This window comes from Anomalospiza imberbis, chromosome 7 (genome assembly GCF_031753505.1).
Source record: "Anomalospiza imberbis isolate Cuckoo-Finch-1a 21T00152 chromosome 7, ASM3175350v1, whole genome shotgun sequence".
NCBI lineage: Eukaryota > Metazoa > Chordata > Aves > Passeriformes > Viduidae > Anomalospiza > Anomalospiza imberbis.
The window spans coordinates 15,539,071-15,554,419 of NC_089687.1; the positions used below are offsets into that span (position 1 = coordinate 15,539,071).

At 64.3% G+C, this 15,349-nt stretch overlaps 3 protein-coding genes across 4 annotated transcripts; 2 read left to right on the forward strand and 1 right to left on the reverse strand.

Moving 5' to 3' along the window:
• The first annotated feature begins 3 nt into the window (after positions 1-3).
• Positions 4-11,579, forward strand: PNKD (PNKD metallo-beta-lactamase domain containing). Of its 2 annotated transcripts, XM_068195543.1 has the most exons (10): positions 4-169; positions 670-883; positions 9,085-9,200; positions 9,403-9,515; positions 9,772-9,830; positions 9,962-10,054; positions 10,284-10,447; positions 10,557-10,643; positions 10,754-10,869; positions 11,060-11,579. In XM_068195543.1, the coding sequence occupies exons 1-10, from the start codon at positions 142-144 to the stop codon at positions 11,231-11,233; spliced, it is 1,164 nt and encodes a 387-aa protein (XP_068051644.1). In that variant the 5' UTR covers positions 4-141; the 3' UTR covers positions 11,234-11,579. The 2 variants fall into 2 exon arrangements, with proteins under 2 accessions (XP_068051644.1, XP_068051643.1); XM_068195542.1 differs by lacking the exons at positions 4-169; positions 670-883 and adding an exon at positions 7,915-8,075 and having other exon boundaries at positions 11,060-11,256.
• Positions 1,643-7,631, reverse strand: TMBIM1 (transmembrane BAX inhibitor motif containing 1). The gene is made up of 12 exons (XM_068195544.1): positions 7,505-7,631; positions 4,271-4,515; positions 4,087-4,169; positions 3,953-4,017; positions 3,767-3,820; positions 3,594-3,644; positions 3,394-3,433; positions 3,221-3,258; positions 2,912-2,999; positions 2,706-2,801; positions 2,395-2,448; positions 1,643-2,297 (listed from the first exon to the last, which is right to left on the reverse strand). The coding sequence occupies exons 2-12, from the start codon at positions 4,485-4,487 to the stop codon at positions 2,154-2,156; spliced, it is 930 nt and encodes a 309-aa protein (XP_068051645.1). The 5' UTR covers positions 4,488-4,515; positions 7,505-7,631; the 3' UTR covers positions 1,643-2,153.
• A 537-nt stretch (positions 11,580-12,116) lies between the features above and the next one.
• CATIP (ciliogenesis associated TTC17 interacting protein) lies at positions 12,117-14,836 on the forward strand. Its single transcript, XM_068195541.1, has 9 exons — positions 12,117-12,309; positions 12,569-12,781; positions 12,911-12,966; positions 13,288-13,374; positions 13,517-13,687; positions 13,874-13,998; positions 14,091-14,167; positions 14,268-14,356; positions 14,590-14,836. The coding sequence occupies exons 1-9, from the start codon at positions 12,234-12,236 to the stop codon at positions 14,818-14,820; spliced, it is 1,125 nt and encodes a 374-aa protein (XP_068051642.1). The 5' UTR covers positions 12,117-12,233; the 3' UTR covers positions 14,821-14,836.
• The last annotated feature ends 513 nt before the right edge of the window (positions 14,837-15,349 follow it).

Here is a 15,349-nt window from a genome sequence, read left to right on the forward strand (position 1 = left end):
GGCCGGGCCCGCCCTGCGCGGCGCTCTCTGGGAGATGTAGTTTCCTGCGCACAGACCGCGCGGCGCCGCCCGCCGACGGTCCCCGGGTGGCGAGACTGCAGCTCCCGGCATGCAGCGGAGCCGCTGGCGCACACCGGCACCATGGCGGCGGCGCGAGGCGGATTCCGGGGTAACGGCGGGCGGGCGAGCGGGTGGGTGGGTGGGCAGGAGCAGGGGGCAGCCCCGGGGCGGGGGGACCGGGACCGTTCCGCCACCTCTCTCACGGCACTGCTCCGCGGCCTTCGGCACAAGCGCCCCGGGACGCACCCCCGCCCCGCCCCGCCGAGGAGAGGGCTTAGGGCCACGCCCCCGCTGTGTTGGTCACGCCCTCGGCTCAGGCCCCGCCTTCGAGCGCCCCCTGGCGGAAGGGCAGGGCCTATGGCAGGGGAATGGGCATGGACGGGGTGAGGGCAGGGAAGAGAGCCGGGAAGAGGGCAGGAAAAAGAGCCAGGGCCAGGGCAGGAGAAAGGGCGGGGAAGAGGGCAGGAAAAAGAGCCAGGGCAAGGGCAGGAAAAAAGGGCAGGGAAGAGGGCCGGGATAAGGGCAGGGACAGGAGGTTCAGGCAGCCCGGGCTGGGCCCCCCACACTCCACCCCATAGCCGCCCCTCCCTAATGCTTCTCTCCCCGCAGCACTGCTGGTGGCAGTAAGAGCTTCAGCGTGTCCTGCCAAGGCCTGCGGGCAGCCGGATGCCCGGGGCACACGGCTCTTTGGGCAGAGCTGCCCCCGGCCAGCGGGACAACCGGCCAGCCAGGAGCCTGGCAGCGGGGGGCTCCCCGAGGGGGTGGAGTACATCCCCACACGCAAGAAGGGCAAGAACCCCATGAAGCCGGTGGGGGTGGCCTGGTGAGTGGCTCAGCTGGTGGGAGAGGGTCGGCACTGGGAGGCTGCGCTGCTCTGTGGGGCCCGGGGTGGAACAGGGGTCTTGGGGGTCTGTAGGCACTGTCCATGCAGCCCCAGCATGGCACAGCACCCTTGTTTCCCCACCCACTCTCTCCATCTCCTTGACTGCTGGCTGTCCTGCAGGGCCATTGGATTGCCTTCCGGCATCATCCTCTTCCTCCTGGCCAAACGGCAAGTGGACAAAAACCGCCTTGAGCAGCTCAAAATCCGCCGAGCAATGATGGAAGCCAACCAGGGCGAGTATGAGACGGAGCGATACAACAGGATGGTCAGGGGGGCATAGCCACGCTGCCCCCCATGCCCAGGCTGTCACTGCAGCACCTTGGAGGGACTGGCCAAGGTCACACCAGCGCCATGGAATGCATGACAGTGGCATCTGCCCTGCCTGTCCAGACCATGAAGTGGTTGTGGAGCTGAATAGGGACAAATAAAGTGAAACAGCTCAGTGCCACTGTGGTTGCTCCCTCAATGCTCAGCCCCAGGCTCTGCCTGCCTCAGCAGTGGGGGCCCGAGCTGTTCTGCAGCTGGGCTTCTGCCCACAACAGCAGGGGCTACAGGCAGGGGAGGGAGGCCAGGCTTGGAGCAGTTTGACCTTGGTTTTCCCATCCCAAAGCAGTGTTTGTGCTGCACCGGGCCACAGCCTCCACTGAGTCTGCCCACAGGTTTTTTGAGGGAGTTGCCACACAGGTAAGACTGAGACTCTCTGGAAAACTGAAGTGTTTTATTTAGCAAGTGCAACTTTGCCCACATCTGTGGCTGCAGGGCCTCTACAATGTGAGCTCTGCCATGGAGGTCCCAGCTGCCCCCTGCCCACCCCGGGCACAGCCACAAGCTTGGGGAGGGGGCATGGCCAGAGCCACATCTAAGGCACAGAGTGAATGACACCAAATGTTCTCTGGCAAAAAATCTCAACATGATCCCAGTGGCTGCTGCCAGCTCCCTGTGCCCAGGCAGGGCTGTGACATTCCGCTGCCAGCCCAATGCCATTGGCACAGCCTCGGTAAGCGGTGCCAAAGCTGGGCTAAACTGCCTTAATGCTGGCAGCCAGTCCCCCCCACTGCCCTCAGAGGCTTGTTGGGGGATGATCAAGGGAAGCCCTTTCCTTAGCAGCCTACAGGTAGGAATGCCAAAGCATTAAGAGTCACAGTAAGCAGACTATCCTGTACAGAGACCAGAGGAGGGGTGAGGAGCAGCTGGAGAGGGACAGGAAGGGCTAATCCCGGCCCACTATCTGCAGGATGAAGGTGAAGATGTAGATTATGTCAGTGTAGATGGTGAGGGCACCATAGACATACTCCTCGGGGCTCAGTGTGTTCTTCCTGTTTCCCAGCACAAGTTGGGTGTCATAGGCAAGGAACTGCAGGAACAGAGAGTGTCAGGCAAGGACCAAGGGGGAATTCCTCCCTCCCCAGTCCCTGCCCCACGCCCTCTGCCCGCTCCAGCTGTCAACTCACCAGTGTGAATGCGATGGCCCCGATGGCTGCGTACAGCATGTGGAGCCAGGGGACCTGCGCAGGAAGGGAGCACGAGCAGGGTGAGCCGGGGTGCTGGCAGGCAGCAGGCGAGGCAGGGCAGGCTCTGCCCGCACCCGGCTCTTGAGGAGCAGCTGCCGATGCTGACGCACCCTCTCCCTGCAGGCAAGCTGCCTTCCACACCCTGCTTCCCAGCAAAGGGACCACCCAAACGCCCTGCCTGCACCAGCCCTGGGGATAGCCAACCCGGAATACCCGTGGCACCCCACAGCCCCTCCCTCCTTCCCACTCACATATTTGAAGGAGAGGACGATGGCAGTGATGATCCCAGTCACCATGACCACGATGCCCAACACGCAGAACAGCCCCGGACACGATGTAAAATCAACCTGATGGGGACACACACACATATGTCACAGGAGAGCCCAGGGTGTCCCCAGTGACCAGCTCCCCGCACCTGGCCCATAGAGGGCAGGGAAGGGTGCGTCCCTCTCCTTGCCTTGGTCTGGAAGCAGAAGATGGTCACAACGATGGCCACAATGGCGGTGATGAGCATGGCAATCAGGACAGCTTTCGTCTGGTACATGCTGCAGACAAAGAAAGTCACCTCATACTTCAGTATCCTCCTGCCAGAGGGGTGTTGGAGACCCTCCCCCACAGTCCTGATCCTGAACAGGAACTCCGTGGTCCCTGAGCCCAAGGGACCGGAGCATCCCCTGGCTCCTGGCAGCCTCTCAGCCGAGCTGGCTGCATAGTGGAGGACAGGGGGGACCCCAGATTCTATAACCACAGGGTCCCCAGGGCGTACCTGGCAATCGTGCCTGTCATCAGCCCCATGGCCAGTGTCTGTGGGAGAGAAGGGTGAGCTCAGTAGGCTGCCCACCTGCCCATATGTCCTCCTATCCCCCCCAGCACACCCAGGGAGACCCAGGGTGCCATAGGGACACCTCCAGGGCCCCTTGCCAGTCCCAGCCCACTCACAAAGATGCTCAGCAGGATAATATTCCAGGGGAAGCGTCTCCTGAGGACAAAAGAGGAGAGAGGTAAGCTAGTGACAACAACCATGTTGTGTCCCCCTGGCCCCCACCACCCAGGGGCAGCCCCAGGCAGGAACCTATCTTCATGCTCTGGAGACACCCCCCATACCCACACATCCCACCCTGGTGGTCCTAGGGACTCACCGGGGACCCTGGCAGCAGGCCAGCACCAGGTAGGTCACCAGGAACACAGCACTGCAAGGAGAGATAGCAGGTGTGAGCCCCGCAACCCCCCACCAGGATCAGCCCCTGGGCTGGGAGGCTGTGGATGTGGGGCACGAGCTGGGGGGGCGTGAGCCAGCAGAGCCCCTACTCACTATGAGGCGTAGTAGATGGCAACATTCCTCTGGACAAAGGAGCGGACAGGGTGGCTGTGGGACAGGAGGGACAAGGACAAGTGTGAGGGAGAGGAGACAGCAGCTACTATCCCCTCTGGACAGCCCCCGAGGAACTCAAACTCCTCTCTTTTTCAGGACAAAGGTAAGGAGGAACCCTCTACTCACACAAAGGTGAACACAGAGATGATTCCCACCGTCACCAGGAGCTGCAGGGAGATGATGGCATAGACCTGCAAGAGACAGGGGGGTCAGCACTTGGCCCCCCACCTTGACAGGTGCCCCGGCCCCTTGGGACTCACCTTGCGGATGAAGGCGTGCCGGACTTTCCTATCGTCCCAGTCAACTGATTGGAAGGGAGAGCCATCCCCAAGGCCGTTGTCACCTGCGGGGGACACCCCTCAGCACCAGGGTCAGCCATGCAGCCCCTCACAGCACCCCTGTTTCTAGTACCTTCCCCCAAATAAACCAAGGTGCCCCACTTACCAAACCGCATAGGCATGGTGGGCACGGCCATGCCCGGATGAGGGTACCCCCCTGATGCTGGATACCCCCCTGGCTGCGCGTACCCCGCCCCCGCAGGGTACCCCCCAGGCTGCGGGTACCCCCCCGCATAGTGGGGGGGCTGGGGGTACCCCCCAGGGGGCGGGGGGTACAGGGGGTTCTTGTCGTCGTAGAGCGGGGGTGCGCTGGGATGTGACATGCCGGTTCCCTGCGTCTCCCACGGGCACCTGCAGGGGACAGAACACGCGGGGCTTCAGCACAGGTCACCCTCCCCGGGCAGCACCTGTTCTTGGTGAGTGGAGCCACAGGTGCGGGGACAGAGGGCATCGTGCAGCCACAAAGCCTCCCCCTCCCACTTTAATAGTGGCTCCTAATTAGTAAGGACAAGCTGGCCTCAATGCCAGCAGGTCAATAATAGACGAGGGATGTCCCCGCTGTCCCTTGGCTGGGGCCACCCTCATTCCTGCGCCCTGAGTCCCCGGCACCTGCGTCAGCGGTCAGCCGCGGGCAGGGCACAGCCACGCGCTGACTCAAGCTGCGTCGAGGACATGACCTTTTCAGAAGGGATCTGACCTCTCCAGTCTTTGAAGCCCACCCTGAGATTGCCAGGGAGGAAGGAGCAGCACCCCTGGCTGGTCTGTGGCTCCTGGTAGCACCACACTGAGGACAAATGGGATCACTCTGCCAACTGCCTGGGATGGAAACACAGGGTCTGATCCTCATCACAGCCATGCAGATCCCACTGCCCCTCCCATTTCGGGGGTGTCCCCACCCAACAGCTGCATGCGTCACACAGGGGCTCCAGAACTCCTGAGTCCCCTTTCAAGGGGATGTGACACCCACATCACTTCCATAGGAGGTGGACTCTTCCTCGGGGAGTGGAGTTGGGACCCCCCTGGGGCTGAGCTCCTCTCCTCGGCCACACCAGGCCCCCTCACAGAGCCCCTGGCAGCTGTGAGCAGGCAGCCCGGGCTCAGGGCCAGCTGGGCTTGGTCCCAGCAGGAGGAGGAGAAGGAAAGCAGGATCTCCAAGGCCAGGAAAACAACAGCGCTGCCAGTAGAGAGTGCCAGGCCTTTACTCACCTCCCACCCCCTCAGCACTGGCATCCCAGACCCCAGGAAGGTGCCAGGACCCCCCACAACCCTCCTGCCCTCAGCCGTGATGTGATCTTGGGACCATCCCAGGAAAGGAACCAGGATCTGATCCTAACCAGGACCAGGCTAGGAGGGGATTGGGAACTTCCTCCTGAGTGACATCAGTGCTTTCCTCAGCCGGGCTGGACTAGCAGTGATGCCGAGGGCACACCCATGCCAGCCATGCGGGGCTGGAGGGAGCAGTTCCGTGTCTGTCCCTCCACCCCTCCTGCCATCCAACCGTGCCAGCCATGGCAGAGCTGCCACGGTCACACTGCCCTTCGTCATCACGATGACAACAGCACCAAAAATAAACAACCAGTGTGGCAGTGACCATACGGACAGGAAGTTCACTTTCTCCATTGTGGTTTCCCAGAAAGCACAGGGGACCCCCTGGTACCGCCTCATCTGTGGGGCCAGGGGAGGGCCCAAAATAGGACCTTGACCCTAGGGAAGCCTCTGTGACTGACACTCAAGTTACAGGGGGACCAGAGTCCCCAGGAGGGAACCCAAGTGTCTGGGGAAAGCGGGGTGTATTTGGCCAGCACCAGATCAGCAGGGTCCTACCCTGTGCCCATGACCAGCAGCTTGTGACTGCTCCAGCCCCTCCTGTTTCCACCGCATTGGGGTAGCCTTGGGCACAGGGAAGGAACCAGCCTGACGGGTCCCAACAGCTGCCACACCCAGGGAAGCAGGCAGCCGAACCCTCCTAGGTCCATGGCACTGCACGGTCCCAAAACTGAGGTCACCAGTTAGATGGCAGGTGGCAACCCAGGGCCGGCTCAGTGGCATGACACGGTCCCTGGGGACAAGGTGCTACTCTGCACTGGCACCGTGACTCAGCACAGATAAGGCATGTATAGCAGGCACATGGGGCACAGCCAACCACGATCCCTTCCACAATCTCACGGGTAGCACAGGGTTGTGTCCCCACCATCCACCGTGGCACTCCTGCCAGGCTCAGGCCCCTGCTACAAGCTCCACAGGTTCCTGGGGGAAACACAACCACCTTAGGAGGGGATCATGGTTTGGGGCGGGGGACAGAGCTCCCCACACTCAGGCTGCCTGAGAAAGCACCTCACTCTTGAAGAAGTGGGAAGCTCCCACCAGTACAGCACGGGTTAGTACAACACAGCCTAGTATGGCACAGCACAGAGTGGCACAGCCTGGCATGGCATGGCACAGCCTGGTACAGTTCAACAGGGCACAGCTGCCTCCTGCAGCACAGCACGGCTCAGTACAGCACAATCCAACACAGCACAGACACTTGTCCCGGCCCGGCCCGGCCCAGCCCAGGCCAGTCCTGCTCAGCTGACACGAGAGGGTCAGTACAGCCCACCCAGGCCGGATCTCCCTGCTGGCCCACACCGCTCACACGACACAAGTTTGCTGGGGTTCAGCATCACCTTTCCCACATCCTTGCCCCTCTGCAAGCTTTCTCCCGGGGGCACAGACATGGGACAGCGGCGTCCTCCTGTGCCCCGGCACCCCCACACTGCCCAGTGGTGGTTCCCACGTATCCCCATGCTGTCACCCCACACCTTGCCGAGCACAAACCCGTGCCCACCCCTCCTGAGACACCCCAGAGGGTCCGTGACACCCTCCACCGCAGAAGTATCGCTGCCCTCCCACGAACCACCCCGCACCACGCCCCGATTCCCTGCCACGCCATCGCGTGGGGTCCGGAAAACAGCACCAGCGCTAGAGAGGGAACCCGCGCGTAGGGGTCCCGTCCCCCCGCGTCCCTCCGCGCGGGACCGCGCTCCGTCCCCGCTCCTCCCGCCGCCCGACCTCAACCCGACGTGCCCCTACCCACTCCAGTGACGGGGGAGCGGGGTGTCGCAGCGCGTCCCCGCTGTTTAGCGACCGGCCGCCCACCCTCGCCCAGTGCCCGTCGGCCTCCGGGACGCTCGGGAGAGCGCTGGGACAGCCTCTCGCCGCCTGTGGCACCGAAGGGCGCAGGGTCAGGGGGATGGGGGGACGAAGCGGGCGGAGGGGAGTCGAGAGAACGAGGGGGACCGCCGGGGGTCGCAGGCGGGACTCGGGAACGGCGGGGGGCGCGGAGCGGGTTGGGCCACCCTACCTGCTGCGCGCTGCTCCGCCGGGCTGCGGCCGCCACCGGACGGGACGGGTCTGACGGGGCGGGGGCAGCCACCGCCCACCGCGCCCCCCCGCGGCGGCTCCGCGCCCTGCACGCGGGACGGCCGGGACCGGCGGCGGGGTGCGCTCTCCCGCCTGTTGCTCCCCGGGAGGGACCCCGCCGGCCCTTGCCCGTCCCCCCGGGACTTCCTTCCCGCCGGCTCTGACGTCACTCAGGGACCCCCTTCTTCACGCAGTGACGTCAACGGGGGGACACCCCTCGCAGCGGCGGGGGGGAATCCCCTCCTCTCGGCGGGTGACGCGAGCGCTGTGTGTCCCCCGGGCGTGTGTCCCCCCCCGCTCCCGGTGCCGCGGCGGCGGGGCCGGCAGGGGGCGCGACGCGGCGGGCGCGTGACGCCGGTTGGCGGCATGGCCGCGGGGCCCGGCGGGGCGGCGGCGGCGGCAGCGGCCAGGGCGCGCGGGCTCGGGGCCGCTTGCCTGCGCCTCCTCCGCCGCGCCCGCCGCGCCGCCGCCGCGCTCATGGCCTTCGCCGCCCCGCTGCTGTTCCGCCTGGGGTGAGTGAGCGAGCGACAGAGTGAGCGGTCGCCGCTGCGGGACCCCCGCAGGGAGGCAGCCACCGCCGCCCGCCTTTGTGCTGCCGCCGGGAGGGAGGGCCCACCACCCTCCCCTGCTTGTGCGGAGCCGCCCGGGGCGGAACCTGCGGCCGCGCCGGCACGGAGAGACCGGGCTGGGGCCCAGCCCGCTCCGGCCGGGGGAGTGGGGGCGGGCGGCGTCGGCCCGGCCGCCGGGGCCGGGGATCGGACGCCGCCTCCCCCCGCGCGGTGCCGGTCACCCTCCCATGCGGGGCGCCTTCTCTCGGGTGTCACCGCTGACCTGCCCCGGTGCCCCGGCCGTGGTCAGGCTACTCGGCGCTGGCAGGAGCCCTTGCTCGCCGGCTTCGGGCTCCCACCGCCACAGACACAGGGGACCCCCGGCTACTGCAGGGATCGCTCCCGGTGTGCCATCCAGGGTTGCACTCGGCCGGGAATGGGCTTTGCAACCCGGGTCTTTACATGTCCGTCATTGCACCAATCCCCGTCCTGTCCCAAAGCGCTGCTGTACAAACGGGGAGGTCCCTCCGAGCCCCGCAGCCTGATGTCTTTTGCACACCCACATGCACAGGGGCATTTCTTGCCTCCCTTTTCCTCGGCCCATTCTCTTTCCTGATTCCCCGGAGCATGGCAAGCTTGGGCAGCATGTCCGTCCCCATACCCTCCACCCCCACCCCGAGCATGGGGAGGAACAGCCAGCTCCAGCCCCTCCTGGTGAGCATCCCACAGCAATGCCCCCCCAGTCCTTCCTGCTCGAAATTGCAGGAGGGTGCCTGCTCAGGGAACCAGTCCTGCCCTCACTATGCATCTGGGGTGTGGGGTACACACACACACCACCTGTAGCCCTCCCAAATGAGAAAGTGGCCCTGTATGTGTTCCCTGTGGTAGTCACAGCCCCGGCAATAGCCCCCTTCCCAAGTGGGCTCCTTAGAGGAACTGGGGTTTAATTCCTAGGGGTGTCTGCCTTCCCTAGGTACAGCCTGTACGCCCGCACACGCCTGGGCTACCTCTTCTACCAGCGGCAGGTGAAGAAGGCCCGGGAGCGGTATCCACACGGCCACTCCGTGCCCCAGCCCTACTGCTTCGCCGGTGAGTCCTGGCGAGCCCTTCCCACACCACGCTCTGCGGTGTCCCCCAGCACTGGCACTTTGGGCTGGGGAGGGGTTGCCATCACCGAATTGCCCGAAGCATGTTTAACTAAGAATTTGATGTAAGACGTGGGGAGTTTCACCTGGAATCCCCCTTTTCCAGCTGGGGGGATCATGCCTTGATTCTGTCTCTTCCTCCCCAGGAGTGAAAATCCTGCCCATTCCTGTACTCTCCAACAACTACAGCTACCTGGTCATCGACACTGGCTCCAGCCAAGCGGCTGTCATCGACCCCTCTGACCCGCTGGCTGTACAGGTGAGACCCTCACAACCACTCTGACCTGGTGTTTGGCTGTCTCCAGGTGAGGGGGTGGCCTCACTATAATATAGAGATATAAATATCTCTATATTTTGGGGTTAGAGGGGAGCAAATCTGCCCCTAATCTGCAGCCCTTGGTGCCCAAGGCAAGACTGGAGCATGACAGGGGAGCTGGGGGAGACAGGGTTTAGGGGGAAACTGGTACTCGGGTTCTCTGTCCCTCCTAATCTCTCTGTCCATATTTCCTCCCCAGGCTGCCATTGAAGATGAGGGGGTGATGCTGGAGGCCATATTCTGCACACACAAACACTGGTAAGGGGCAAGAGGTGGCCCTGGAAGGGTTGGTAGGTGCTGTGAAGGGAGCCCCACCTGAGGCAGCCCCCAGCCCTGCCCCATTTAGTGGGGGGGGTACATTTAGGGTCTCTGACCTCCCTGTCTTGCAGGGACCACAGCGGAGGGAATGAGGCGCTCTGCCAGAAGCACAACTCCTGCAGGGTGTATGGCAGCGCTCTCGATGCCATCCCACAGCTCACCAAGTAAGTCCTGCACGCCCCTAGCACCCCTGTAAATCTGGGGGGAGCTTAATTCCCAGCCACCACTGTCTGCAGCACTCACCCACCAGTCCATCCCCCCAGTACCATGTTGGGCAGAGACCTGGCATGCTCCTGACACCAGCGTGCGAGAAGGGTTGCCATGGGAGGCGCGCATTTTGAGGTGCTGGGGTTGGGGGGAGCACCCTGACGGTGCCCCCTGCTCCCGGCACAGCCCACTAGCAGACAGGGAGAAGGTGACCGTGGGCTGCCTGACCTTTGAGGCGCTCGCCACACCTGGCCACACTGTGGGCCACATGGTGTATGTGCTGGACGGGGGCCCCTTCGGCAGCCCCCCCTGCCTCTTCTCCGGGGACCTGCTCTTCCTTGCTGGCTGTGGTGAGTGCACCCAACCCCAGGGAGGGGGTTGGGGGATTACCCCATCCTGACATGGGCTTAGGGGTACCCCCCAGACCCCCCTATGACAGGCAGTTGTGTGGGGGTCCAGGCAGGCCATTTGAAGGCTCCCCTGAGACCATGCTCGCCTCCCTGGATGTGGCCATGGGCTTGGGCGAGGACACGCTGCTTTGGCCAGGTGAGTGTCCCCAACAGCAGGGCAGAGCTGCTGGCGTCCCCCTAGTCCCCACTGCCAAGGGGGAGAGCTGGCTGGGGGTGATGCTAAGGGCTGTATATGGGGGTCCACAGGCCACGAATATGCACTGGAGTGCCTGACCTTTGCCAGCCTCCTGGAGCTGGACAATTCCGCACTGGAGCAGAAGCTGCAGTGGGCAGTGCAGCAACGCCAGGAGAAGAGGAGCACGGTGAGGCATGGGGGTCCCTGCATGCAGCACCCCCCATCCCGACCCCTCACGGGGTTCCCTTTGCAGGGATGCTGCACCCCAACACCCTCTTGCATGGTGGGTGCATAGGGGCAGGGGGATCTGGGGGCATTCCCAGCTCCCTGCCAGGGGCACTGCCTCCAGCAGGGGAGCTGAGCAGCTGCCCCCACAGTGCCCCTCCACACTGGGGGAAGAGCAGACCTACAACCCCTTCCTGCGGACCCACCAGCCGGAGCTGCAGGATGCACTGGGACTGTGGCAGGGCAGGGGGGAGGACCTCGATGCCTTTCGTGCCCGTGTCCTCAAGGAGGTGCGGAGGCGCAAGGACCTCTACCAAGCCACCTAGATCTCCCCCCCACTCCCCGGATCCCCCCTTTCCACGGGGCCGGGTGATGGTTGGGCACAGGGAGCCCAAGATTGAGTGGTTTGTTTTGCTGTGAATCTCCCTGCTGGGGTGCAGGGTTGGAGGAGGGGGAAGAGCGGACACCCCCTTAAGTGGGCACCCCGTAAGTGATCCTTGCCTTTGCTCCCTCGAACTTGGGGGTCACCAGCTGTCATATAGAAGCACCTCAATCCTCTCTCGGGGGTTCTGTAGGCCCCCACCTCACTGCTGGGGCTATAGGAATGGCACCAAGGGCTTCTCCTACAATCCCCCCCCACTCCCCCGTTTTTCTGGGAGTCTCCAATTTCCCCTCCACCACCACCACCACCACCACCACCACCACCACCACCACCACCACTCAGCCCCTTCCCCTTAAGCCCCCAGTGTGCATCTCCTTTGTGGGGGCTGGGATGGAGCCAGCAAGGGGAGGCGGGCCGGCAGTACTACCTCCGGGCAAGGGGCTCCTCTCCAGCACCCCATCCTTGACGCCGGAGCCCCCCTGTACGTACACACGCGCACACACACACTGGGACGGGGCCATAGGGTAGCACCGCTGGGGTATGGAGGGTGCTGCTTCGCTGGGGATCGGAGCCACAATCACCCCCAGGTCCCAAATAAAAGACTGGATCGATTTTACACCCGTTCGTCCCTTTCTCTCCTCGCCGCTGGGGACGCCCCGGCGCTAAACCCCGCGGCGGGGCGGGGCGCGGCCCCTTTAAGAGGTGGGGCCAGGGCGTTGCCTGGGAGACGGGAGGCGTCGGGGGACACCGGGGTCGGTCCGGCGGGCGGCGCCCGGGGAGTGGCGGGGCCCGGGGCGAGGACTGGGTGCGAAGTGGCTGGGGGCTGCAGGGCGGGGCGGCTGTCACTGCCGCGCCAGGGTCACGCGTGGGGCGGGTACCGCGGCTCGGGGGAGCCCCGCCGCCCCTCACCTGAGGGTCCGGCAGCAGGAGCCCCCAGGCGAGGCATGGAGCCCCCTCCCGAGAGCCCACAGGACACCCCGAGCATGGCGGACACTGCTGCCGAGTTCCTGAGCCTCATCGGTGCGTGCCTCCTCCAGCCTCCCCCTTGTCCTGCCACACCGTGACCGGTGCAAGGTGGGGGGCACCGGGCCCGGCAGGAGCGGGACGAGGAGTGAGGGATTGAGCGGGATAAATGGCGAGGGACTCGGCCCAGCCGCCGGGGGGGAACGGAGACAGGGAGGGGCACTGGGCAGGGGCGACAGTCACTTCGGGAGGGAGTGACCAGAGTGGCCATCTCCTCGCGGTCCCTCTGTGTTGGGGTCACCATCCCTCTGTGCAGGGCTGAAGGAGCTGGAGTGGTGCCTCTTTGCGGAGACGCTGGCAGTGGTGGCCGTGGGGGCCCCACCGAGGGACAAGGCAGAGGGCCAGTGGTGGATGGCAGCCCAGTGGGCACCCTACCAGCGGGAAGGTGAGCCGGTGCAGAGCTGCATCCTGGTGCAAACCAGGTTCCGAGGCAAGCAGGATGGTGCGCCTGCCTCCAGCACCCTCAAAGGTGAGCCAGGGGTGGCTTCTGGGGGGTTCCTTCCTCCCCAGGGCTGGGACACCCCTGTCCACCAGACCCCAGGGCTGGGAATGGGGACAGTGCCAACGGGATTGGTTGAGCATGGCTTTTCTCTGCCAGCCTATGTGACCTGGCAGCTGGAGACCCTGGAGCAGGAGGAGCAGGAGTGCCTGGAGGTGACTGATATGGTGGTGGCTTGTACCCATCCCTGTGTCCTACCCTCTGCCCTGGGGTGTGCCCTGCAGTGGTGCCCTCCTGAGGGCTGTGCCCCCTGCAAGGCTGCTGTGGGTAGTCTGGTGTCCCTTATCGTGCTTAGACTCCAGCTGTGCCCCACCAGCCTGGTCCCCATCCCCTCCTCTGGGCGGCAGCTGGGGTGGGGAGTTTCCCACAATGCATCTGGTATGGTACTCCGACTGACAGCAGTGCTGGGGTCGCCACCTCAGAGGAGGGGTGCCGTGGCTCTACCCTCCACCCCGTGCCTCCCACCCCTCCCGCAGCTCAGACCACACCCCACAGAGAAGACAACCCGCATCGTGAGCCACGAGCACGGGATGACGGTCACAAAGACGCTGCAGGAGGGAGAGGTGAGGTTGAGGGCAGGGTCACATCCTGGGAGGGGGCAGCACAGCTGGCCTGTCTCACCAGGGGTGCCCAGGCTCTGGGGGTTGCTGTTTCTGGGATGCTGGAGCTGTGCCTGTCCCATGAGGTAGCCAGGTCTCTCTGCAGGCAGAGCCACAGTGCCAGAGCTTCTCATACAGCCGGGCCAAGCTGCGGGCGCGGCTGCTGGAGGGTGCCAGCCTCCTGCTGCTGCGGGTGCTGGCACGCCGGCAGACAATGCCCCCCGACCTTGTCTTCCCAGCCATCAACACCGAGGGCGACCTCTGCACCGCCAGCTATGTGAGCCGCCAGCCAGGAGGGCCTGTGGGATGGGCGTGGTCTGGGTCAGGTTGGGGATACCATGGTGGGATGTGGGAAGTGGGAGTGGGCAGAATGTGGTTGACAGCATGGAGGGACACATGGGGATGGCAGCTGGGGGCAGAGGCGACTCTGAGACAAGGCTGACCCCTGACGTACCGCCCCCAGTCTGCCCTGGGCATCCAGCGGCAGGCAGTGGGCTCAGCAGAGACTGAGGTGTTTGTGATCGAGCGAGCCGTGCACGCCAGCACAGGCGCCCCCGCTGTGTGGCACGGCAGCTTCCTCCCCAACGGGTAAGGGCAGGGCTCTGGTCAGAGGCACCCCAGCCCTGCCAATCTGGTGGGACCCAGCATGGGGAGGTCAAGGGCTCTTCTTCCCCTCTCAGGCGTTTGGCTCAGCTGATGCAGATTGGCTCTCCAGTGCTGATGCTTCTACAGGATGAGTCCATCCTCAGCAAGTCAGGTACTGAGCAGGGGAGGCTTGTGCCTCCCTAGCACAGGCAGCCCTTCCCCGCTGTCTGAAAATCAAGGGGGAACACCCTGCCCTGCCTTTCTGCTGCCAGGTAGGTTTAAACCCCAGCTCCCCTTCCCCAAAGAACCCCTGTACTGGGAGGAGGACATGGAGCTCTACTCCTGTTTCCTGGACAGGAAGGTAAGATGGGTGGACATGGGGACAAGGGGACATGGGGCTGTGCCAGTCTCCAGCAGGGTCTCCCCTGGTGTGCCCAGGAGGCACATTGAGGGGGCAGGCTGACCAACATCCTTCCTCACACTTTCTTAAGTGTGGGAGAGGGCCCAGGCTCCTGTCGCCCTCACCCTGGCACAGTGCCCAGGGGGGAAATGTGTGTTCATGCCCACCCCACCCATCCTGTCACCCCACTGCAGGACGAGCTGCAGCTATCCCACGCTGCCTACCTCCAGCAGCACCCCGAGGTCCGGGCACTGCTGTCCGACTTCCTCCAGGCATTGCTCCTCCAGCAGCCACATGACACCATCTCCTTTGCTGCGGAATTCTTCGCCCACCAGCGGCCCATTGGGAGACCCTTTGGCTCCACTGGAGCTGCCAGCCCCCTCCCCAACTCCCCAGTTGGCCACCCTCCAGCTAACAGCAAATAAAGCAGCCAGCACTGCCTGTCCAGTCTTGTTTCCTTTGGGAAAACTGAGGCTCAGGGAGGGCAGGTGGAGCTGAGCTGTGTGCTGAAGCCCCACCATGCCTTCTGGGTGGGACCCTGTCACTCTCCCAGCTGTTCTAGCCCTTGCTTAGGGGATGGGGGGTGGCTGGGGCATACTGTGGAGTAGGGCCAGGCTCACATCCCTGTGCCTGCCACCACCCCACGTGTTCCTGGGGGACACACCCCTTGCCCATCTCCCTGTGGGACACAGCCTGGCTGGCAGAAGGGTACCCACTTTTGTTGGCACAGCTTGACACTGCAACACTGGCACTCCATCTTTGGCGTGAAGGTCCCTGCACCCAAGGGTGATGTGAGCACCCTGTGCACAGAGCCTGCCTGGCTGGGTGCTTCCCCCAGCAGCTAAGGCTGCATTTTGATCTCCTTATGCAACACGTGCCTGCTTCCTCCTCACTCCCACTTCTATGGCATTTCCCCTACTCCCGTGAGGCCAGCCCTCCCTTCTCGCTCTGTGG